Source organism: Budorcas taxicolor, chromosome 17 (assembly GCF_023091745.1).
Source record: "Budorcas taxicolor isolate Tak-1 chromosome 17, Takin1.1, whole genome shotgun sequence".
Lineage (NCBI taxonomy): Eukaryota > Metazoa > Chordata > Mammalia > Artiodactyla > Bovidae > Budorcas > Budorcas taxicolor.
The window spans coordinates 18,493,397-18,519,291 of NC_068926.1; the positions used below are offsets into that span (position 1 = coordinate 18,493,397).

Genomic DNA, 25,895 nt, shown 5'->3' on the forward strand with positions numbered 1-25,895 from the left:
AGTCCAGTTGCTCAGTCTTTGTGACCCCATGAACCGCAGTACACCAGGCCTCCCTGTCCATCACCAACTCCGAGTCCACCCAAACTCATGTCCATTGTGTTGGTGATGCCATCCAACCATTTCATCCTCTGTCATCCCCTTCTCCTCTGGCCCTCAACCTTTCCCAGCATCAGGGTCTTTTCAAATGAGTCAGCTCTCCACATCAGTTGGCCAAACTATTGGAGTTTCAGCTTCAACATCAGTCCCTCCAATGAACACCCAGGACTGATCTCCTTTAGGATGGACTGGTTGGATCTCCTTGCAGTCCAAGGGACTCTCAAGAGTCTTCTCCAACACCACAGTTCAAAAGCATCAATTCTTCAGCGCTCAGCTTTCTTTATAATTCAATTCTCACATCCATACATGACCACTGGAAAAACCATAGGCTTGACTAGATGGACCTTTGTTGGCAAAGTAATGTCTCTGCTTTTGAGTATGCTATCTAGGTTGGTCATAACTTTCCTTCCAAGGAGCAAGTGTCTTTTAATTTCATGGCTGCAATCACCATCTGCAGTGATTTTGGAGCCCAGAAAAATAAAGTCTGACACTGTTTCCACCGCTTCCCCATCTATTTGCCATGAAGTGATGGGACCAGATGCCATGATTTTAGTTTTCTGAATGTTGAGCTTGATATTTAAGCATCCCACAGAAAGATAAGGGGTGAGATTCTCTTTTGTTCCAGGCAGATGTCACCCTGAGCCTCAGATTCCACCTGGGGTACTAACAGAAAGAGTCTTTGCTGGAAGGACAGTAGGGTGACCAGCCATCCTGTGTGCCCCCCACTGAAGAAGTTTTCAGAACACAGGTCTTTGATTTTAAAACCAGGACGATCCCAGCTAAATTGTCCTGGTTTGCCTGGAACTGAGGGATTTCCTGGGATACCAAAACCGGAGTGCTAAAATTGGGGAAGTCTCAGGCAAACTGGAAAGAGTTGGTCACCCTAGAGGATGGGCCGATGGAGTCTGTGGAGATTGAATGGTCAAAGCCACTGAAAGTTCTCATGGTCCATCCCCAACTCCAAGGGGTTCTGGACCTGGGACCTCAGGAAACATGACCACTGCAGATCGCTGCCTGGACCCAAGGGCTGGGAACAATGGACGTAGATCTGAAGTGAGGACTCTTTGGGCCCTGGCTCCATCATAATGAGTAGGTACTACAAAGCTCACCACATATTGGGTTCTGGCACCGGGCCTAAAACCCCAGTCTCTGACTTTTTCAAACCGCACCACCCTGATCAAATAAAAACATCCACCTGTCCTGCAAGAGCAGAGAGCGCTGGCTGACAACAGGGATGGTGCGACGTTGGTGCTGTGTGGTAGCTCCCTGGTCAAGGATACACTTTCCAGCCTCCTGGGATTTTGATGGGGCCACTTCTTGCCAATGAAAAGAAACTAAAATAAAATATATCACTCCTGAGCCAGACAGCTAAGTAGATGGTGTGCCAAGCCCCCTTGCCCCACACACTGGTTGAAGGGAGAGAACTCTTGAGTGCCTGAACAGAGACAAAACTCTTAGATGGAAGAAGGCTTGGCCCCTAATTGACCATGTGGAAGGCCACCCAACCAGGAACACCCATGGACGCTTTGATAGTAAGCAAGACGTAAAGTTTCATTTCATTAAACCGCTGGGAATATGGGACTGATCCATCAGCACAGCTAATATATTCGACTGGAAAAGAGTATCACACACATTATAAAACACATAGAAATTAAAAGATGGTATTTTAAGAGCAAATATAAATAGGAGCTCCAATATTTTCCTCACTCCCACAGCAGATTCCTTAGTGCGCCCCCTCAGTGTATATACATCACTTGGGAAATCTCTGGCCTCAAACACTTCTGAATATTTCTGCTGTTTGAGAGATTTCTCATGAACACTCAATGTGAATCTTTGCTTATGACACACTTGTTCCTAGAAAAATCTGAACCATTTGCAAAGGGGAAAACTTGAACAGTCAAGAGAACACTTCTAATTCCGTGCTTACACTGTGTGTCTCTTAGTCACTCAGTCGTGTCCGACTCTTTGCGACCCTGTGGACTATGGCCCACCAGGCTCCTCTATCCGTGGGACTGTCCAGACAAGCATACTGGAGTGGGTTGCCATGCCCTTCTCCAGGGGATCTTCCCAACCCAGGGAGCAAACCCAGGTCTCCCACACTGTGGGCAGATTCTTTACCATCTGAGTCACAAGGGAAGCCCTTATGCTTATAGTATTTTTATTTTAAAAAATAAAAGGCAGACAAGGCAACTTAAAGGCAGCTTCCCTCGTTCAAGATTTTTGCTGCTCCTCTTTATCCTTCTTTCGTTTTGATGACTTGTTCTGAAACTTCAATAGGTTGCACACTGCCATAAGCCCCTTGCACTATTATTATATGATCCAGCCTCGATCTGCTTGCTTTTGACCCTGAGAAGTGTTTAGGTTTATTACACTGGCTGGGGAGGGTAGGGGTGGTCAGAGCAACAGGTCAATATGCTCAGAAAAGACTTGGGAATAAGAGGTTGTCAGAGATATCTTTTTATCTAGATCTGTAACTATCTGAATTGTCCCTTGTCAAGTAACTATTGATATAGGGACCCCAGAGGGAGACTGTTGCTGATGGCAGGAGGGCACAAATCCTACCATGCCTTCAGTGGTGCTGCTGCTAAGGAAGAGCATGGGGAGAAGCAGAAGTGAGGCTTGCATTTCATCCAATTTCTAGCTGCCTCTCATTCCTTGGGGCTTCTTCAGCTGGTAAAGAATCGGCCTGCTATGTGGGAGACATGGGTTTGATCCCTGGGTTGGGAAGATCCCCTGGAGAAGGGAAAGGCTACCCACAGTATTCTGGCCTGGAAAGCTCCATGGACTGTATAATCCATGGGGTCACAAAGAGTCAGACACGACTGAGCACCTTTCACTTTCTCTTCCCCTGACGACTGCCTGAGAATCACCCAACTTGTGGGACAGAAGCTGTTTGTCTGCTGGTAGTATAGACTAAATGTTTGTGTCTTTCCAAAGTTTACATGCTGAAGCCCTAAACCTCTAGGGTGCTGTATTTGAAGTAAGAAAGTAATCAAAGTTAAATGAGGTCCAAAGGTGGCATCCTGATTCAACGGGATTGCTGTCCTTATAAGAAGAAACCCCAGAGAGCTCTCTGACACCGGCAGACTCTCTCCCTCTCACGTGCTTGCTCTCTCTAATAAAGAAAGGCCATGTGAGGACACATTAAGCCAAGAGAAGAAAGCTCTCACCAGAAACAGAAGCAGCCAGAGCCTCAATCTTAGCCTTGCAGCCTCCCTCACTGTAAAAAATAAATACCTGTCACTGAAGCCACCCAGGCTGTGGCATTTTGTTTTACTGTGGCCCCTGGTGACAAATACAAGTAGGATTTAGAGGAGGATGGAGTTTGAAAAGCTCCTCATATAGCCATTCTCTCATCTCGGAGATCTTGAGCCCTTTATAACTCAGTGGATAAGTATAGCTTGTGCTTTCAGCTAATGTCTAAGATCAGTACATTTCTAAGAAGGATGGAAGTGTGTTGATGGCCTATTATGTATCATTTTTGTCATTCCTACGAAAGAGCTGACTCATTACTAAAATCTTGTTGTTACAGAATATTTGAAAAATTACTATTTTGTGGTTTTCCTTTTTCCCATGGTTTTTAGACAAGCATTATGGTCAATAATTTTAATTTCTAAATTTCAGGATTAGAATTCAAAGTGATTATAAGAAGTTAATAAAATGGCAAAAAAAAAAAAGAGAGAGAGAACTGAAACAGATTAGGAAAAGAATAATATTTCTAAAGAATTCTCAGGTTCATGATGATTGGGTTTACTCTTGTCTTATGGCCAGTTAATCTGGGAATAGGAGCTGAATAATTCAGCATTTAAGCAAATAGTGGTATATATAAGATGGGAATAAGAGGCAATTCTTCTGCCTTATGCAGAATTGATGGAATCATTGCTGGAATACTACATACGTTCCTAGGCTCCAGGTTTAGAAACAATATGAAAATTTTTTCAGTCTAAAGAGAACCAAATTTTTTAATGATTGAAAAAAAGCTGAATTTGTGCTACCTAGCTTCAAAATATAGAAGATGAAAGACATTTAATAATGATCCTCAAGTGTATGAAAAAGAATGAGGTCATCAGCAGCTGTTCTTCTCTTCCAGTGAGGATAGAATCAGAGGAAATATATTTAAATTACAAGATTAATTTATTATTTGGATCTACTTTTTAGATTTAGAAAAGCCTTTAATCTAAAGGGATCAAGGTGCTCAAATTAGACTAGAAAGACTTTTCTAAGCTTAGCAATAACATGAAGAAATGGCCCTCGGTGAAATTATAGTTGCTATTTTCACAATTTCAAAGAATGTATTCTGGCAAAAGGCTGCAAAACTCTAGAGTCACCCCGAATGCCCTCCCTGGAGGAAGGGAAGAGGAAATGAAGGGGGTCTCTAGAGAAGGGGGTTAGTAACTGGTCTAGTGACTCTGGTAAACTGGCTCCATAACAATCATCTCTATGACAAATATCCAATCTGTGTGACCCTCAGACAGGAAACAGGCACTTCAGGGGTGGTCACATGAACCATGAAGTGGTTGCTATGAGATGTTGTCAAGTTCCACTCAGAGAAAGACTTAGTCATAATTCTTCTTGGCTACACTTAAGGCAAAGAAGCAAGAGGAAGAGTGGGAGAAAGGCAGGATTTCTGTTACTGACAAGGCCATGAGACCTTCAAGGAAGACTGAAGGGACTCCGTGCTTTTGTCCAGAAGCACCAGAAAAGAACGTGCATGCCCTCGTGGGAATTTGCACAGCTCAAGGGAGACGCCCCTGAGAAGAGAACAGGTAGCCAAGTAGGCTTTGGAATGAACTGGTTATCCAAGGGGCTTCTGCCCTAACCACCTCAGATAAAAGCTGAAATGGCTTCACTAGCAATGGCACCCCACTCCAGTACTCTTGCCTGGAAAATCCCATGGACAGAGGAGCCTGGTAGGCTGCAGTCCATGGGGTCGCTAAGAGTCGGACATGACTGAGCGATTTCACTTTCGCTTTTCACTTTCATGCATTGGAGAAGGAAATGGCAACCCACTCCAGTGTTCTTGCCTGGAGAATCCCAGGGATGGGGGAGCCCGGCAGGCTGCCGTCTATGGGGTCGCACAGAGTCGGACACGACTGAAGTGACTTAGCAGCAGCAGCAGCGATGAGACTACTCTTATCTGGCCAAGTTCATCCTAAACCTTAGAACCTAAGGCAAGAACTGGGCTAGTGCTCTGGCATATCCAAGAAGAAATTCAGGGAAGGGAGTAAGACCATTCTCATTCACCCTTCCAAGAGCGCCTAGGCCAGCTATCTGTTGTTCAGTTGCCCAGTCATGCCCCACTCTTTGTAAACCCACGGACCACAACGCAGCACTGTGCCTGTAATGGCATTTCACGGCTCCAAATCTCCCACACCTGCTCTAATATTATCTATTATTTTTTATTGTTGTTCAGTCGCTACGTCATGTCCAGTGCTTTGCCACCCCAAGGACTGCAGCGTGCCAGGTTCCCTGTCCTTCAGTACCTCCCAGAGTTCGCCCAAATTCATATCCATTGAGTCAGTGATACTATCTACCCATGGCATCTTCTGCCACCCACTTCCCCTTTTACCTACAATCTTTCCCAGCATCAGGCAGCCAAAGTATTGGAGCTTAAGCATCTGTCCTTGCAATGAATATTCAGGTTGATCTCCTTTATGATTGACTGATTTGATTTCCTTGCAGTCCAAGAGACTCTCAAAAGTCTTCTCCAGCACCACAATTCAAAAGCATCAGTTCTTCAACACTTAGCCTTCTTTATGGTCCAACTCTCACATCCATACATGACTACTGGAAAAACCACAGCTTTGACTAGACGGACCTTTGTTGGCAAAGTGACGTCTCTACTTTTAAAAATGCCGTTTAGGTCTGTCATAGCTTTCCTTCCAAGGAGCAAGCATCTTTTCATTTCATGGCTGCAGTCACTGTCTGCAGTGATTGGAAGCCCAACAAAATAAAATCTATCACTGCTTCCACTTTTTCCCCTTCTATTTGCCATGATTATTTGTTAACCTCTCTCTGTTCTGCAATGATTAATCAAACAAAACACTTCTGACAAGGAAACTGAATTTGGATACTTATTTTATAAACAGCAACTTACAAGAAATATTTGGAACCGATGTCCAGCTTTTTTTCCTCTTAGGACAAGAGCAGTGCAGACACAGAAAAGGAAGAAGAGAGAAGTAACCTGAAAGAATATCAAATCTGTGAAAACTGTGTGAACAAACATAGAACCAGAAGTGGCCCAAGGGTTTAACCTGCTGAAAATCCAACACCAACGGGAAGTTCTCAGATCATGAAAGACAAAGTGGGAAGATGAAGAATTTCCTCCCATGATCATTTTATAAATAGTATCTGCCAAAATTCAAACATTCATATATTACTGTCAAAAATTTAGCCTATCCATACACTCTTACCAGCTTCCCTGGTGGCTCAGTTGGTAAAGAATCCACCTGTAATGCAAGAGACTGCCTGCAGTGCAGGGGACCTGGGTTTGACCCCTGGGTTGGGAAGATCCAGTGGAGAAGGAAATGCCAACCCACTCCAGTATTCTTGCCTGGGAAATCCCATGGACAGAGGAGCCTGATGGGCTACAGTCCATGGGGTTGCAAGAATTGGGCAAGACTTAGCAACTAAACCACTACTACTATACTCATTATTTTTCTATGAATCAACTTTTAAAAATTTATTTATCTTTAATTGAAGGAAAACTGCTTTACAATATGTTGGTTTCTGCCATACTTCTCAACTTCTTTTTTACTCAAACAAATTAGGAAAAAATGAAATTTTTCCCGTTTGTGTTAGTGATGTAAGAATACCACTTTCTAAATAAAAGATAAGTATAAAAGCAAATTAAGTATGAAATAATAAGTAACTGTATGAAAATTAAAAGTTGTCAGATTCTCATTAGATGCTGTTAACTGCTTGAGAACCCCATGAACAGTATGAAAAGGCGAAAAGATAAGACACTGAAAGATGAACTCCCCAGGTCGGTAGTTACCCAATATACTACTGGAGAAGAGTGGAAAAATAACTCCAGAAAGAATGAAGAGATGGAGCCAAAGCAAAAACAACACCCAGTTGTGGATGTGACGAGTGATGAAAGTAAAGTCTGATGCTATAAAGAGCAATACTGCATAGGAACCTGGAATGTTAGGTCCATGAATCAAGGCAAATTGGATGTGGTCAAGCAGGAGATAGAAAGAGTGAACATTGACATTTTAGGAATCAGTGAACTAAAATGGACTGGAGTAGGTGAATTTAACTCAGATGACCATTATATCTACTACTCAGCCCTGGGATTTCTTTGGAAGGAATGATGCTAAAGCTGAAACTCCAGTACTTTGGCCACCTCATGCGAAGAGTTGACCCATTAGAAAAGACTTTGATGCTGGGAGGGATTGGGGGCAGGAGGAGAAGGGCACGACCGAGGATGAGATGGCTGGATGGCATCACTGACTCGATGGATGTGAGTCTGAGTGAACTCCGGGAGTTGGTGATAGACAGGGAGGACTGGCGTGCTGCGATTCATGGGGTCACAAAGGGTTGGACACGACTGAGAGACTGGACTGAACTGAACTGAACTGAACTGAACTGTAGTAGTAGGCAAGAATCCCTTCGAAGAAATGGAGTAGCCATCATAATCAACAAAAGAGTACAAAATGCAGTACTTGGATGCAGTCTCAAAAATGACAAGATGATTTCTATTCGTGTCCAGGGCAAACCATTCAATATCACAGTTATCCAAGTCTAGGCTGCAGCCAGTAACGCCGAAGAAGCTGAAGCTGAACACCTATGTTCAGCTATGAAGGTAGATCTATGAAGACCTGCAAGACCTTCTAGGACTAACACCCAAAAAAGATATCCACTTCATTATACGGGACTGGAATGCAAAAGTAGAAAGTCAAGCGCTTCCTGGAGTAACAGGAAAATTTGGCCTTGGAATACAAAATGAAGCAGGTCAGAGGCTAACAGAGTTTTGCCAAGATAATGCACTGGTCATAGCAAACATCCTCTTCACACAAGAGGAGACGCAACACAAGAGAAGACTCTGCACATGGACATCACCAGATGGTCAATCCCAAAATCAGATTAATTATATTCTTTGCAACCAAAGATGGAGAAGCTATATCCAGTCAGCAAAAACAAGACCAGGAGCTCACTGTGGCTCAGATCATGAACTCCTTATTGCAAAATTCAGACAAACTGAAGAAAGTAGGGAAAACCACTAGACCATTCGGGTATGACCTAAATCAAACCCCTTACAATTTTACAGTGGAAGTGATAAATAGATTCAAGGAATTAGATATGATAGAAAGAGTGCCTAAAGAACTATGGATGGAGGTTTGTAACATTGTACAGGAGGCAGCGATCAAGACCATCCCCAAGAAGAAGAAATGCAAAAAGGCAAAATAGTTGTCTGACGAGACCTTACAAATAGCTGAGAAAAGAAGAGAAGCTAAAGGCAAAGGAGAAAAGGAAAGATAAAGGCATCTGAATGCAGAGTTCCAAAGAATAGCAAGGAGAGATAAGAAAGCCTTCCTCAGTGATCAATGCAAAGAAACAGAGGAAAACAATAGAATGGGGAAAACTGGAGATCTCTTCAAGAAAATGAGAGATACCAAGGGAACATTTCATGCAAAGATAAGCACAATGAAGGATAGAAATGGTATGGACCTAACAGAAGCAGAAGATATTAAGAAGAGGTGGCAAAAATACATGGAAGAACTGTACAAAAAAGATTCTCATGACCCAGATAACCACAATGGTGTGATCACTCACCTAGAGCCAGACATCCTGGAATGCGAAGTTAAGTGGGCCTTAGGAAACGTCACTACAAACAAAGCTGGTGGAGGTGATGAGATTCCAGTTGAGCTATTTCAAATCCTGAAAGATGATACTGTGAAAGTGTTGCACTCAATATGCCAGCAAATCTGGAAAACTCAGCAGGGACCACAGGACTGGAAAAGGTCAGTTTTCATTCCAATCCCAAGAAAGGCAATGCCAAAGATTGTTCAGACTACTGCATAATTACACTCATCTCACATGCTAGCAAAGCATGCTCAAAATTCTCCAAGCCAGGCTTCAGCAATATGTGAACCATGAACTTTCAGATGTTCAAGATGGATTTAGAAAAGGCAGAGGAACCAGAGATCAAATTGCCAACATCCGCTGGATCATGGGAAAGGCAAGAGAGTTCCAGAAAAACATCTATTTCTGCTATATTGACTATGCCAAAGCCTTTGACTGTGTGGATCACAGCAAACTGGGAAATTCTGAAAGAGATGAGAATACCAGACCACCTGATCTGCCTCCTGAGAAATCTGTATGCAGGTCAGGAAGCAACAGTTAGAACTGGACATGGAACAACAGACTGGTTCCAAATAGAGAAAGCAGTACATCAAGGCTGTATATTGTCACCCTGGGTATTTAACTTATATGCAGAGTACATCATGCAAAATGCTGGGCTGGATGAAGCACAACCTGAAATCTAGATCACCAGGAGAAATATCAATAACCTCAGATATGCAGATAACACCACCCTTATGGCAGAAAGTGAAGAACTAAAGAGCCTCCTGATGAAAGTAGAAGAGGAGAGTGAAAAAGTTGGCTTAAAGCTCAACATTCAGAAAACAAAGATCATGGCACCCAGGCCCATCACTTAATGGCAAACAGATGGGGAAACAGTGGCAGACTTTGTTTTTTGGGCTCCAAAATCACTGCAGATGGTGACTGCAGCCATGAAATTAAAAGATGCTTGCTCCTAGGAAGAAAAGCTATGACCAAACTAGGCAGCAGATTAAAAAGCAGAGACATAACTTTGCCAACAAAGGTCCATCTAGTCAAAGCTATGGTCTTTCCAGTAGTCATGTATGGATGTGAGAGTTGGACTATAAAGAAAGCTGAGTGCTGAAGAATTGATGCTTTTGAACTGTGGTGTTGGAGAAGACTCTTGAGAGTCCCTTGGACAGCAAGGATATCCAACCAGTCAATCCTAAAGGAAATCAGTCCTGAATATTCATTGGAAGGACTGATGCTGAAGCTGAAAGTCCAATAATTTGGCCACCTGATGTGAAAAACTGACTCACTGGAAAAGACCCTGATGCTGGGAAAGATTGAAGGCAGGAGGAGAAGGGGATGACAGAGGATGAGATGGTTGGATGGCATCACCAACATGACTGACATGAGTTTGAGTAGGTTCTGGGAGTTGGTGATGGGCAGGGTGGCCTGGCGTCCTGCAGTCCATGGGGTCGCACAGAGTTGGACATGACTGAGTGACTGAACTGACTGGCTGAGCATGAGATGCCTTTTCTGCTGAGTGGGGGAAATGGCTGTCCCAAAGGAGTCAGGAGCACGTCATGAAGACTTCCTGCTAAAATGGCAGACTGAACCCATGTTTATTTCTTCTTCCTCCTGAAACCTCACTAACATGCCAGTTAAGGAATCAAAAAACAGATCTAAAATCTTCAAGAATAGGGAGTATGGGAGCAGACACAGCAGTGGAAGAGAGATGGCAGCACATTTCTGAAGGAAAACCAGCATGAGGGGAAGAGCAGCTAAGTGGGCCGGTGTAGAAAGTGAACTAAGAGCCTGCAGCAGAAAGAACCAAGGAGGACTGAGACAATCCTTGTCCCAGAACCCCAGAGGCTCAGGAAGTGGGGCCCTCGTCCCTTGGAGGTCAAAGGCTGAAACAGAAGAACTGGCTGAAGGACTGCAGAAGGTGGGCTTCGGGTCCCCTCCACCTGAGACCCACCCCCACTGCTCTAGCACAGGAGTTGTTGTTGTTCAGTCGCTAAGTTGCATCTGACTCTTTGCGACCACATGGTCTGCAGCATAACAGGCTTCCCTGTCCTCCACCGTCTCCCGGAGTTGGTCAAACTTACATCCATTGAGTTGCTGATGCCATGCAACCATCTCATCCTGGGTCATCCCCTTCTCCTCTTGCCCTTAATCTTTCGCAGGAGATGGGAAGATTTTCTATTGCCTGTAGAAACTGAACCAGGGACTCGCCGGGCATTCCAGGAACAACGGAAGGTGGGGATGAAGCTCTGTGTTGATTACGGTGCAAATTCATATATTGTACTGTGGAAGAAGTGTCCTTCCTTCACCAGCCACACTGTCAGACTGCTAGAAGGCAAGCCAATTATACCCACCCTCCCCTGTCACCCCTTAGATCTCCTACCCCACAGGAAGGTTAACGGCTTTTTTCCTAAGAGAAAACAAATGGTCCCATAAAGATGACCTACAGATACTGACATCTGAGGTATCCCCCCAGAAGAAAGCTGCCTCACGATCCATCACCCTTTAGTGAGGCTACACACTCAGAAAGCCCTGCCCACGCACACAGAGCCTCCAGGTCACTCCCAAATGAACTGAATTGCATAGACAGCCAATCAAGAATGACCTGACATTTGAGTAAGGCCTCTAGGATCTCTTTTGCTTAGATCACTTGGCTGGACCCTTGTTTTCTTGGCCACATCAGGCCAGAGGACACCAGGTTCAGTCCTTGGTCCTCTCCTCTTTGTTACCTACACCCACTCCCTTAAAGATGTCATCCAGTGTCCTGACTTGAAATCATCTTCATGTGCCAATGCCTCCTGAATTAATGTTTCCAGCTCTCTGCTACAATGCAGATTGGTATGCCCAGCTATCTACTCTCTATGTCTGCTTGGATGTGTAAGCAACAATGTATTAGCCAGCTTATGATGCAATAACAAATGACCCATACAGCTTGGTAGAGCGTTATGTCTAACGCCTCTCTGTGGCTGCTGCGTTAAGTCTCATCTGGTGTTCCCTCCAAAACAGCTCCTCTTGCAGCCCTCTCTCTCTTAGTTCATCACAAGTCCATCCTTTAGGATGCTCAGGCCAAAACTCTGAAAGCTGTTCTTGACTCTTCTCACACTCCATATTTGTTAGAACAGTCTTTTGGACTCTGTGGGAGAGGGAGAGGGTGGGATGCTTTGGGAGAATGGCATTGAAACATGTATAATATCATATAAGAAATGAATCACCAGTCTAGGTACGATGCAGGGTGCAGGATGCCTGGGGCTGGTGCACTGGAATGACGTGGAGGGATGGTGTCGGGGGCGGGGAGGTGGGAGCGGGGTTCGGGATTGGGAACACGTGTACATCCGTGGCAGATTCATGTTGATGTGTGGCAAAACCAAAACAATATTGTAAAGTAAAAAAAAATAATAATAATTTTTTAAAAAAGAAATCTTATTGGCTCTACCCTCAAAATATACCCAGCATCTGTCATATTTCATCATCTCTACTCTATCTTCCTGGTTCAAGTCTCTGTCACCCTTTGCCTGAATCTTTGCTGTAGCTTCCTTATTGAATTTCCTGCTTCTACCAATGCCAGAGATAGTCTTGGCAAAACAAAGAGACCCTTTTGAAATATAAGTTAGTCTTCTGCTTAAAACCCTGCAGTGACTTTCCATTTCACTTAAAAAGCCGAAGTCCCAGCACTGGCCTTCAGTGGGTGCCTGGTCTGGCCATCTGTCACCTCTCTGGCTTTCCCTCTGAGCACTCTCAGCCACACTAACTTCCTTGCTAACCCACCAGACACATTCCCACTTAGAGGCTTTGCACTGGCTATTTCTCCTGTCTCAAAAGCATCTTCCCTCCATGTTATCATGGCTAACTCCTTCATGCGCTTAAGTCTTTGCTCAAGTGCCACCTTACCAGTCGAGTCCACACTGTCCACCCTATTCAAACTGCAACCCACCCCAGCAGCCCACATCCATGTGCCCATGCAATGCTTTTGCTTGTATTTCTGAACACTTACCACTCTCTTGCACAACATATTCTTTTCTTACGTTACTATCTCTTTATTGTTTATTTTCTGTCTTCCTTTGTCTGTGTATCATATCCCAAACTACTAAACCACTACCTAATACATAGAGGTGCTCGAAAGATACTTAATGAGCGAACAACAAATAAAAATTAAAGACAACACCCGAAATAGACAAATAAGAAGGGACTTGGAAGAAACAGTAATGATAAAGGAAAATTCTTTTAAACAATATCATTAAAATCCTCAGATATAAGAGAATAAACCACATCTATAAAACAAGAAAGGAATGATATAACTGCAATAACAATAAGAACTAAAGATCAAAGGATAAAAATTAATTCTTAAGAATTAAATTCACATCTGATTTTTTTAATCAGTTAAGAGTTGGAAGTTCAAGAAATTTCCAGAAAGAATAAAAGCACAAGAAGATGAAAAACTCAAGATAAAAGGAAACTAAAGGAACAGTCCAGGGGGTCAATTTACAACTTATATATATTTTAAGTATGAAAGAATGGAGAAAAGAAGACAACAAAATTTAGGGATAAATTATATTAAAGAATATTCAAGAACAGAAGGGCATGAGTTTTCAGGCTACAGGAAGTCTCCTCTAGGGTTCAACCTAAGGGCTTCCCTAGTGGCGCAGGTGGTAAATAATCTGCCTGCAACACAGGAGACTGGGGTTCGACCCCTGGTTTGGGAAGATCCTCTGGAGAAGGGAATGGCTACCCACTCCACTGTTCTTGCCATGGACAGAGGAGCCTGGTGGGCTACAGTCCATGGGATCACAAAGAGTCGGACATGACTGTGAAGAAAAAACCTCTGGCTGAGTCAGCACAGCACCATAACATCTCAGGACAGGGATCAGGCCAAGACCTGCAAGCTTCTACAGTTTCCAAACAAAGGATCAGAACAGCACAGAACACCTCAACAACAGCAGCAGAAATCAGATAACAATGAAACAAGGTTTTTGAAATTCTGAGGGTAAGGATTTTTTTTTAAGGAAAGGATTTTTAACATATGCCTAACAAAGTCATCAATCACCTATGAGGCAGAATAAAGGCATATTCAGAAATGTCAAGACCTACCATTCCCCTTCTCTCAGAAAGTGCCTAAAGGGTATACTCCACCAAAATGAGAAATAAAAAATAAATAGCCTAATAGGAAATCCAGGAAACGGGGGATCCAAATCAGCAGTGTGCGTGCTAAGTCACTTTACTCGTGTCTGACTCTTTGCGACTCTACGGACTCTACGGCTCCTGGGTCCGTGGGATTCTCCAGGCAAGAATCCTAGAGTGGGTTGCCATGCCCTCCTCCAGAGGATCTTCCCAACCCAGGGACAGAATCAGTGTCTCTCACATCTCTTCCATTGGCAGGCGGGTTCTTTACCACTAGCGCCACCTGGGAAACCCCCAAATCAGTAGAGTACAAGGGAAATTCCTAGGACAATGACAGGAAATCCTGGAATGACAACCATGTAACAGACCGAAAAAGCAACCTCCAGATTGGAGCCGAAAAATGGAAGAGTCAAGCAGAAATGACTCCAAGCACAAATTCAAGCACAAATGACTCAAAAACAAAAACAAAACCCACTCCAAGGTATTACTAGCTTACTTAAATGTATTAGAGGATTTTCAGCTATGCTAAAGATATGAAGATGAAACTAAGCAAGCAAATAAAGAGGCAAATATTAACCCCACATAAACAAAAAAAACTACACAAGAAGGAAAGGTAATCATAGTAAACTACTTGATTCAGCTTTGAACATTATTTACTTAATCACAATAACATAAATACTGGCTATTGCTTTAGCTCGATGAAGTGATATAACTTTACAGGGAGGATGAGGTGAGGAAAAGAAGAATCAGAGGAGCATGAAATTTTTTCTTCCATAAAAAGAAGTCAATTGATAATGTCTAGAATTTCTGAGTCAATAAATAGCAGTGAACACATAGTATTCAGAAATACGGAAACAAATATCAAAAGTAGTAAAAAAGAAAAAAAGAGAGTACTAATGGCTGTCTCTGAGCATAGATTGGGGGTAAGGAGAATTATTTGTTGTTATAAGGTTTGTAACCTCACATTATCTTCAGACTACAAACATGTATTACCTTGCTAAAAAAAAATAAATATTACTTTCGGGATGTGGGACATATCAGCACCAAATCCGTACTCTCCACTTGATATAAAGATTCAAAGGTAATGGAAATGACTTCCTTATCATGTGGTTCAATGTTATTTAAAATCATACTGTGGAAAATAAATAAATAACTAAAATCATACTTTGGGTATAAAATTTCAGCCATGTTAAATTAATAACTCTAGAAATCTAGAGTTGTACACCATTGTACCTCTAGTCAACAGTAATCTACTATATACTCAGCATTTTGCTAACAGGGTAGAGCTCATGTTACACATTCTTACCACATTGAAAAAAAAAATTAAAGCGTGTCTATGCACCTCTTATACTACCAATAGTAGTCATCATACTTTTAAGCCTAGGAAATAGAGTGTACCATCCTCGTTGGAGCAGTTTCATGGACAAGAGACCAATGATGTCAGCTCAAGGGCCAAGTCTGACCCAAACTGATTCAAGACACAATAAAAAGCTTGAATAATTCCATAATCATTATACAAAACAAATCTCATAGTTTAAATTTTTTTCACAAAAAAAAATCAGGTCTAGGTCATTTTATAGGCAAATTCTAACAACTTTGAAGGAATACACTCTTCCAATCTTATTCAAATTCCTTGAGAAAATTATTCTCTCATTCATTCTGTGAGACTAGTGTAATCCTTATATCAAAATGAGCAAGGACCATACAAAAAAAATGAAAAATTATAGTCCAAACTCACTTATGAACAAAGATGAAAATTCCCAAAGTATTAACAAAAGAGCCATGTAATGCATAAATGGTGATACGTGCAACAGTTTTTAAAGCTCTTGGTTGGGGGAATTAAATATGAAGGGAGACCTGGCATCTTGCATCAGGCAGTCATGATGGAACATTCTGTGTGGTCTGAAAACACAAGGAGCACAAGATGATTAAAAAACACACACACTATGAATACAATGAAATAGCTTCCTTATTATTACAGTTTCTGGGTTTAGGAAACGGTCTATTGGCAGGGGATAATACTGGCTTGCCTCTGCTTCAAAGTGGATAAGAAGAAATAAAGATTTTAGATAGAAAATGGACAACACAACTGACCCAACATGAGGCTATTGAACTCTCAAGGGGACCCCTCCAGGCTCTTGGACCAAACTGCCATGTTTAGAGACATATAGCAGTACCTCCTCCAAGATTCCAGCCTTTTCTATGAATGGATCCTCTGAATTTGTACTATGGGTGGGTAGAAACTCCATGTACTGACTACTTCAAGCCTCAAGGATCCTGAGAAGAGTCTTGGCCATAAAGAGTAGCTTGTTATAATGGCATATCTTCTCTGTGCATCTTTGCCCTAATTAGGAATTGTGTGTATGCGGCAGGTCCATATTCCGGAAGGGAAAAGCATTACTCACTGTGCACGAAATATTCTCTCAAAGTCTGGCGACCCAGAGACTGATGGGGGTGTAACTTTGTATTTCGATCTCGCCTTTCCTACCTGCATAGCAAAATAACCTGCAAGTAAAAAGGGAATGAACATTCAAAATGCGGCACATCATTATTCATTAGTAAAATGCACTACATACCTATTAAAATGTCTAAAATTTAAAAAGTCGGATCATACCAACTAAAAAAGACAGACAGATGAGGATGCAAAAGCAACTGAAATTCTCATACATCACTGGCGGGAATGTAAAATGGTACAACCGCCTTGGAAAACCATTTGGAATTATTAGACATATATTGACCATATGATTCAGTCAGTCCACAACTCGACATTTTTTCCAAGAGAAATGAATCATACGTCCCTAGAAACACCTGTACACAAATGTTCACAACAGCTTTATTTATAATAGTTAAAATCAGGAACAACTTGCTGACGGTTAACTTTATATGTCAACAAGGCTAACCGTGGTGCCCAGTTGTTTGGTCAACACCAGTCCAGATACTGCTGTGAAGATAATTTTTCAGAGGTGATGAACATTTACATCAGTGGACTTTGAATAAAGCAAATTATCCTGCCTATAGTGCATGGGCCTTACCCATTCAGCCGAAGGCCCTGAGGAAAAAGTTTGAGGTCCCCCAAAGTGGAAGAGAATTTTGCTTTCCTTTGGACCAAGACTGCAATATCAGTTCTTTTTTTCTTTCTGCCACACCATGTGGTATGCGGGATCTTAGTTCCTCGACCAGGGATCAAACCCATGTCCCCTGCATTGGAGCATGGATTCTTAACTACGGGACCACCTGGAAAGTCCCAGCAACACGAATTCTTGTTGCAATATCCAGTCTTGCAACAGACCCTGCAAATTTCAGACTTTCCAGCCCCAACTGTTATAAGAGCCAGTCTTTTACAACAGATGTGTAAGAGTGTGTATGTGTATCCTGGTGGTTCCGTTTCTCTGGAGAACCCTGACTAACATAAATGTCTATCAACAAGTGCGTGGATAAACAATTCGTGGTGTATCCATACAACAAGATACCACTCAACAGTAAAAACTAATGAACTAGTAATAAACAAAGCACGGGTGAATCTCTGAACAGTTATGCAGAATGAGGCGCATGCAGACGGCGTCACCTGGAACTTGAGCAGCTGCACGAGAATATGAGTGCCCAAGGACAAACTAAGAGAGCAGGAGTCCAGGCGTGTATTCCACATAGCCACCAAAAAGGCTTTCAGGTTAAAGATAAAGCAAGACTAGTTGCCACTGATCTTAAGGAGATAAACACTGTGAATGATGAAAAAGTTAACAGAGGGAATAAAGCTTTTGTGGATATACAAAAGGAAGTTGCACACACGTCTCAAAGGGCCTTTCTCTTGAACCTCTGCAGAAACAGCTGATTCCTCAGCAAGGTCATGAACACAAACCAGTTAATGTTGATGAAGCTACAAGTTTGATGGCACGAGTGTAGCACACTGGTGACGCATCAAATTCCCCCAGATGGCCAATAGTTTAAAAGTTTTATACCAAAAAAAAATTATGCTGAATGAAAGAGGCAAGACCCCTCCCCCTCAAAAAAAAGGTACTGTATAAGGCTATTTGCATAAAATTCTCAGAAATGCAAGTGACATAAAGCAGATCAGTAACTGTCTGGAGGTGAGGATGGTAGTGGGTGAAGGGGGTCACAGGAAAACTTGGGGATGATGGTTCCCTATATGACTGAGTTTCCCTATTATGAAATAATTATGACTTTCTCATCCTTCATTTGCTGCATGGAAAATGCATTAGATTATTAAGCCCTGATGCTTGGAATCACCTGCCTCTGATGATCTGTGACCCTCTTTCCTTTAGACCTACACTTCCTCCTTGTCGACAGTTCTCACCTCTTGTCCTCTCTCTCTCTCTTTTTACCCCTGAACTAACTTCTGGGATCTCTTTTTTCTCTTCAGATTATTTCCTCCAGATTATTTCAGTTTCTCATTAGTTCCCTCCAACACTACACTGGCCTCCCTTACTTCAGTACCTCAATATCCATTTCCTACTTGCTAATGTTTCAAAAATAATTTCCTTTTCCACACCAAGTGTGCAGCTTCAGCATCTCACTGTGTGACAGTCTTAGGGACCATCTGTTTCCTCCTGACACATGGTACTATCTCCTCTCCAAGAGGAAGTCAGTAAATATTGGTCCTGGTCAAGGTCTCACACCTGGCCACTCCCCTTCCCCTTCATTCCCCTCAGAACAGCCCTATAGCTTCTAAGTCCTGACAACCCTGCAAATAAAGGGTTGATCAGGATTTTAAAGCTATAGCTGAACATCTAAGTGTGTCGACACTTAGGACTGGCATCTTTCTCATTCAAACTGTAGTCATATCACTGAAGTCTAGGAGAGCAGAGTGAAAATAAGAGTGGGGTTGGGCATTAATGGTTTCCAACTCTGGGCTAAGCCTTGCGAAGGCATCATAAATCTGGAGAGACCAGTGGCTCATGGCATCAGCCGGAAATCTATCTATGGGGGAGAAAACTGAGAGTTGGCCATCCTGGACCTTATTACTGGTGCTTTTAACTCAGCCCACAGCCTCAGAGAAAACAGGAGTCAAGGCTCTTTGTTTCCACGTGTAAAAGGGAAACAAAGACAGAAGTGTGTGCCTAGATTTATCTATAAGCAACCGCTTCCCATGGCTCAGAAGGTAAAGAATCTGCCTGCAATATGGGAGACCTAAAGTCGATCCCTATGTTGGGAAGATCCCCTGGAGGAGGGCATGGCAACCCACTCCAGTGTTCTTGCCTGGAGAATCCCACAGACAGAGGAGCCTGGCGGGCTACAGTCCATGGGGTCGAAAAACCCCGCCCACCCTCAGGAAAGAGGACCCCGCCCTTTGCACCAGCTCCAGTCCCAGGGGGTCTCACGTCAGGGCCTTCAGAGAGAGCACAGCTGTCACTGAGCAACATGACAGGGTGTAAAGGCTGTTTCACCCCTTTTTCTGGAGCGCCTCCGTTTCTTCCCTTCCCATGAGTTGATTAAAAGCTACTTGAAAATGAGCTCCTTTGGCTTTGACTGCCTTTTCCCGTCCCTCGCTCTCTCCGGGAGGTCACATGTGTGCTGGGGAAAGTGAATCAAGACCTCTCGTCCTGCACTGCCGGCCACAGCCGGACTCCACCGCACGGCTGCCTCTCAATCCAGCAGAAACTCCTCTCTGTGGGGAAGCAGCCAAGGGAAACGACCACGCTGAGTGCCAACTCTGGGCCAAGCACCCTGGTGGGCACTCCCTACCGGTGTCCCGCCTAGCCCTCTTTGCTGAAGACACTGAAGGACAGGATTTCCTGGCCAAGGGCACCCAGCTTGTAAGTGGCTGGACCAGAGGATGTGAGTCTGCCTGTTTTCAAGCCTTGCGCTGCTTCTACTACAGCACAGCGGTGTCCCATCTCCATAAACACCAGACTTCTGCTAAGCAACGAGTTCTGGTTCTTCACGCCAACTCCCTCTCTCCCTTCCTCCTTTTTCTCTCTCCCACCCCTCACCACTTGTCCACCGTCATTGAACATTCCCGGTGCACCACCAACCACCACTGGCCGTCTCCTCTTCCCAGCCCAGCTGCCTGAACTTCACACTGCAATTCACACTGTCCCCGGCACCCGCCAGCAAACAGAGCCCCTCTGTGGGGAAGGCAGAGGCTGAGTCAGCCTGGGGACCTGCCCCTGTGCCCTCTTCAGGGCCGGGACCTGGGCGCACGCCGGGTGGACAGTACCCAGGTGTGGGTCTATGTGAGCCAGGGGGTCAGCACAGGGAGCTTCAGACCTAAGTGATGCTTAGTTGGCAATGAGCATTCTACTTCACTGTAGAAAAGAGGTTAATCAAACCACAAACTGTGCGTCTTAAGGTATAGTGTTTTCGTAAATTCACAGAAACAGACTCGCTGGCAAGCTTTCCCGTTGAGTGTGCGTGCAGGCTGGACTGTGTCCTAAACCAGTGTGCCTCCGGTGCCCAGGGCGGAGCAGTCCACAGCTCTGCCCCATTTCCTGGCAGAAGCACACTGGGGGAAATTAGCAAAGGTGCACTTGATAAAGAAGTCTTACTCCACCAAGGCTCAGACACTTTCCCCCAATTTGCATGCTAAGGAAGCATGCGCCTAAAATAATAGTAATTGAGCAAAAGTGACCCCAGAGGAGAAAAAGCCTCTATTCAACCAGGTGATCAGGATACTGAATAATCCTAATGGGAAGGCGCTTTAAAATTTAGAATGAATTGCTTAATCTGAAGCTCATATTTTCACAGGAACTTTTTATTTTTTTTGTACCTGATAATCATACCTGCCCTAGGCAGCTTATTTAGGAAACACAGGGTTCAAGAAATCACAGCCATGATTTGTAAGCAAGGTACAATGTTCCCTTTGGAACACTCCTAATTAATATTTAGAGCCCATTTGGCCCAGGTTCAGTCAAAGAGGACTGTGGGTCGTAACCACAGATGATGCAGATTCTCTGGGCTTGGAGGGCCCACCATGGCCCCAGAGGGAGAACCTGGGGAGAACTAACTCCCAGAATGTTCTGAATCTCTGCCTGTCTCCTGATGACCCTGAGTGCTCTGCAGAGCCCACAGGCCACCAGGAAGTGAGTTGAAACCCCAAACCCTCCCCACTCCCTCTAACACACACACACACACACACACCAGGACGCCTACAAACCGCAAACCCTCCCCCCTCCCTGTAAAACACACACACACAAACACACCAGGACACTTACAAACCCAAACCCTCCCTCCTCCCTGTAACACACACACACACACACCAGGACACTTACAAACCCAAACCCTCCCCACTCCCTGTAACACACACACACCAGGACGCTTACAAACCAAAACCTTCCCCCTCTCCCTGTAACACACACACACACACACACACACACACACACCTGGACACTTACAAACCAAAACCCTCCCCACTCCCTGTAACACACACACACACACACAAACACACCTGGACACTTACAAACCCAAACCCTCCCCACTCCCTGTAAAACACACACACACAAACACACCTGGACACTTGCAAACCCAAACCCTCCCTCCTCCCTGTAACACACACACACACACCAGGACACTTACAAACCCAAACCCTCCCCACTCCCTGTAACACACACACACCAGGACGCTTACAAACCAAAACCTTCCCCCACTCCCTGTAACACACACACACACACACACACACACACACACACACACACACCTGGACACTTACAAACCCAAACCCTCCCCACTCCCTGTAACACACACACACACAAACACACCTGGACACTTACAAACCCAAACCCTCCCCACTCCCTGTAAAACACACACACACAAACACACCTGGACACTTACAAACCCAAACCCTCCCCCCTCCCTGTAAAACACACACACACACACACACCAGGACACTTACAAACCCAAACCCTCCCCATTCCCTGTAACACACACACACACACACACACCAGGACACTTACAAACCCAAACCCTCCCCACTCCCTGTAACACACACACACACACAAACACACCTGGACACTTACAAACCCAAACCCTCCCCCCTCCCTGTAACACACACACACACAAACACAACTGGACACTTACAAACCCAAACCCTCCCCCCTCCCTGTCACACACACACACACACACACACACACACCCCAGGACACTTACAAACCCAAACCCTCCCCACTCCCTGTAACACACACACACACAAACACACCTGGACACTTACAAACCCAAACCCTCCCCACTCCCTGTAGCACACACACACCAGGACGCTTACAAACCAAAACCCTCTCCCCTCCCTGTAACACACACACACAAACACACCTGGACACTTACAAACCCAAACCCTCCCCCCTCCCTGTAACACACACACACACACACACACACACACACACCAGGACACTTACAAACCAAACCCTCCCTCCTCACTGTAACACACACACACACACACACACACACACACACACACACCCCAGCCCACTTCAGAACGCTTACTTTGCTGACAGGCTGAGAGGACAGAGAGTGCAGCCAGCAATATCGAATTCCCTGCCATCTTTCCCGGGGAATGTTCTGGTTCACAGAACTATTTGCAGGATAGTTCCTGTTAGCGGAAGAACGACTTGATTTGGCAACGCTGACCTGCCTTATAGGTTCATCTGAGCTGAGAAAGGAAAAGGAAAAAAAAAAAAGGAGGTTCAAACTTGCTGTGTGACCTTTGCTCTGGAAGAGGAATCAGGAAGGCAGGCGGGTCCAGGCCGTCAATCAAAGATCAAAGATCTTCACCTGGATCAGGCACTGCTTCCCAAACTTGTTTTCTATCCCCTGAGCTCCGACCTCTGCCTTTAGCCCTCAAGCAGCAGCAGCAGTACCTTGCAGTCAAACCACCTTCTCAGCCAATTCAAAAACAATCCCCAGTCCCTCTCTTTTAGCCTCTGGGCTCCTTAGTCCCCTCCCTGGCTCCAAAACCTTCCTAAGAGCTTTCACACCTCCTGTGGAAAAAGAGAGGAGGTGGAAGATTTTATTTAATCCGATTGAGATTTACACAGTAATTTAAACTGATTGTAACTTTATTCCCTGGTAAACGACCGATCCAGGATTTGAACTCATGCGCAGTTTCCAAAGGTGGCCTAAAAGCCCTGAACCAGGCTGCCTCCCACTGTTACCTTAACTCTCTCATGATCAAGCTGACCTTAAAATTTTTTAATTGAGCTGTAATTGACACACAGCATTATTAGTTTCTGATGTATGACATAATGATTTGATACACGTGTATATTGCAAAATTATCTCCATAATAAGTTTTATGTTCAGCTGCTCAGGCGTGTCTAACTCTTTGCAACCCCTTGGACTGCAGCACGCCAGGCTTCTCCGTCCATCACCCACTCCCGGAGCTTGCTCCAGCTCACGTCCTTAGAGTCAGTGATGCCATCCAACCCTCTCATCCTCTGTCGTCTCTTCTCTTCCCGCCTTCACTCTTCCCAGCATCAGGGTCTTTTCAAATGAGTCCATTCTTTACATCAGGTGGCCAAAGTATTGAAGTTTCATAGGTTAGCATCCATCATGTTGAAACCGCACAGCTCAGATTGGGACTTGAATCCCCTGTCTTTTCACTGGGCTCACACACCTGGTCTCAGGACTTAACGAAGCTCAGGTTTTTTGTGTCTTATTGCAGAAAGAATTCAGTGAGAGATAAAATGATAGGTAAGAAGTGGATTTAGTTAGACATCTCATGGTTCAGTATGCAGTCCTTTTCAGAAGATGAGAACAGCCTTGGGAGAAACACACTCCATAGTGAAAGTGTGGGCCATCTCAGAAGACAAGAGGCCCTGAAATATGCAGTGATTAGTTTTCATGGGCTGGGTAATTTCATAGGCTAATGAGTGAGAGGATTGTTCCAACTATTTTGAAGGAACTGGGTCAGAACCCATTTTTGGCCTTTCGTGGTCGGCCTCAGAACATTCAGGGCACTGGTGGGTGTGTCATTTAGCATATGCTAACGTCCTACAATAAGCATATAATTGAGGCTCAAAGTCTATAATGAGTCCCCTACAGACAAACCTTGAAGTTGTGAACTTTCAAACAGGAGAACATGGAGCTTACTAATAAAGACCCAGTGGAACTGGAGGCCGAGAGAAGAGAGACAGGGGAAGAAGAAGGAGCAGAAGAACCCAAGAAATTCATGGTGCAGCAGGGAAGGGCAAGGAGAATTTTTTTATTTGAGGAGGTATTGTCAGTTTCTGAGGAACAAGACCGGAAGGTACAGCAGTCCATGCAGGTTTCAGCAGCTGTTCAGCATGCAATCCGCTGCCACTGTGTCATCTGTGATGAGAGAAAAGAGCTACTACCCAGACGTCACTGGATCATTTTCCCAAGAGAGTAGATACAGTTGAACCCAGCAAGGAACCAGGGCCTGTGCCATCAACATCAGGCGTGAATGAAATTGCCGCTTGCCCTCCGTCTCCTGTTACTGATGACCCTTCGGCTCCCACCTCCTCTCCCTCCCCCAGTCAGTAACTCTTCTTGCCTGTTCATTCGATGCCAGCCCTGTATACCAGCTGTCGTACTGTACTGCTGTCCTTTTTGAGTTTGTACTGTAAGATTTAAAATATTTTCTTTATTTTTTGTGTTTTTAATGTATTATTTGTATGGAAAGGATTGTAAACCTATTGCAATGCAGTATCGTATAACTGACTGTGTTAGGTACCTAGACCAACTTTGTTGGGCTTACAAACAAATTGGACTTATGAATGCACTCTTAGAATGGAACTCGTTCACATGCAAGGGACTTACTGTACTGGAAGTCAAATTTCTGCCATGTTGGGCCTCGTTGGTTCTAATCAGTTTCTGCATATCCAACGGCTATGTTGTTTTCCTAAAGATTATTCCCTGGCCCCTTCCCTCCTGTTTCACCCTTACATAATTACAGTTTTTTCTTGTGCTGAGAACTTTTATAGTCTACTTTCTTAGCAACTTTCAAATATACAGTCCAGAATTGTTACCTATAGTCATCATTCTGTCCATTACATCCCCGGGACTTATTTATGTTATAACTGGAAGTTTGTACCACTAGGATATACATTCTGAGAAAGAAAAGGGCCCTTGAGGGGAAAAGTAGGTCAATATTTTTATATAGTAAACACAGTACACACGGTCTCCATGCCAATCCAGGGCCTCTCCATTGCCAGAGCAACATCCCACACCACCCGCTAGAGCTGTCCTTCCACAACTGGTGGCTTCTTTGGCAGAACCTATTCATCACAGCTCCTCGTCTCTGTCCACACAATTATTTTATTCTTATAAATATGTTTTAGATATTAGTTTATTATTTATTTGGCTGCACTGGGTCTTAGTTGTGGCATGCAGGACCTTAAGTTGCCGCCTGTGGACTCTTAGTCGCAGTATGTGCAATCTAGTTTGTTGACCAAGGATTAAACCCAGGCCCCTTGCATTGGGAGTATGGCATCTTAGCCACTGGACCGCCAGGGAAGTCCCTTGCTTTGTCCTTTAAAGATTCAGCTTCCCTATTAGCCGGCCATAAAAAGGAACACATTTGAGTTAGTTGTAGTGAGGTGGATGAACCTAGAGCCTATTACACAGAGTGAAGTAAGTCAGAAAGAAAAAAATAAATATCGGATATTAATGCATATATATATGGATTCTTGAAAGATGTACTGATAAACCTACTTGCAAGGTAGGAAGAGAGACACAGACACAGAGAAACAGACTGCTGGACACAGTGGGGGAAGAAGAGGTTGGAACAACTTGGGAGAGTAGCACCGAGACATATACTTTAATAGTGTTAATGCCAGTCACCCAGTGGCATCCTGCTCTTTGCGACCCCACGGACTGTAGCCCACCGGGCTCCTCTGTCCATGGTGTTCTCCAGGCAATGAAGCTGGAGTGGGGTGCCATTTCCTCCTCCAGGGGATCTTCCTCACCCAGGGATTGAAGCTG

The 25,895-nt window shown here is 44.2% G+C and overlaps 1 protein-coding gene across 1 annotated transcript in view; it reads right to left on the bottom strand.

Annotated features, from left to right (window-relative positions):
* Window positions 1-22,623, bottom strand: part of MGST2 (microsomal glutathione S-transferase 2) — a 34,824-nt gene extending 12,201 nt beyond the window's left edge. The window contains exons 1-2 of the mRNA XM_052654686.1: window positions 22,438-22,623; window positions 16,413-16,512 (exon numbers count right to left, since the gene is read on the bottom strand). Of these exons, the coding sequence (XP_052510646.1) occupies window positions 16,413-16,512; window positions 22,438-22,495 (158 nt within the window). The 5' untranslated portion in view covers window positions 22,496-22,623. The remainder of the gene's footprint in view (window positions 1-16,412; window positions 16,513-22,437) is intronic.
* Window positions 22,624-25,895: the final 3,272 nt, after the last annotated feature.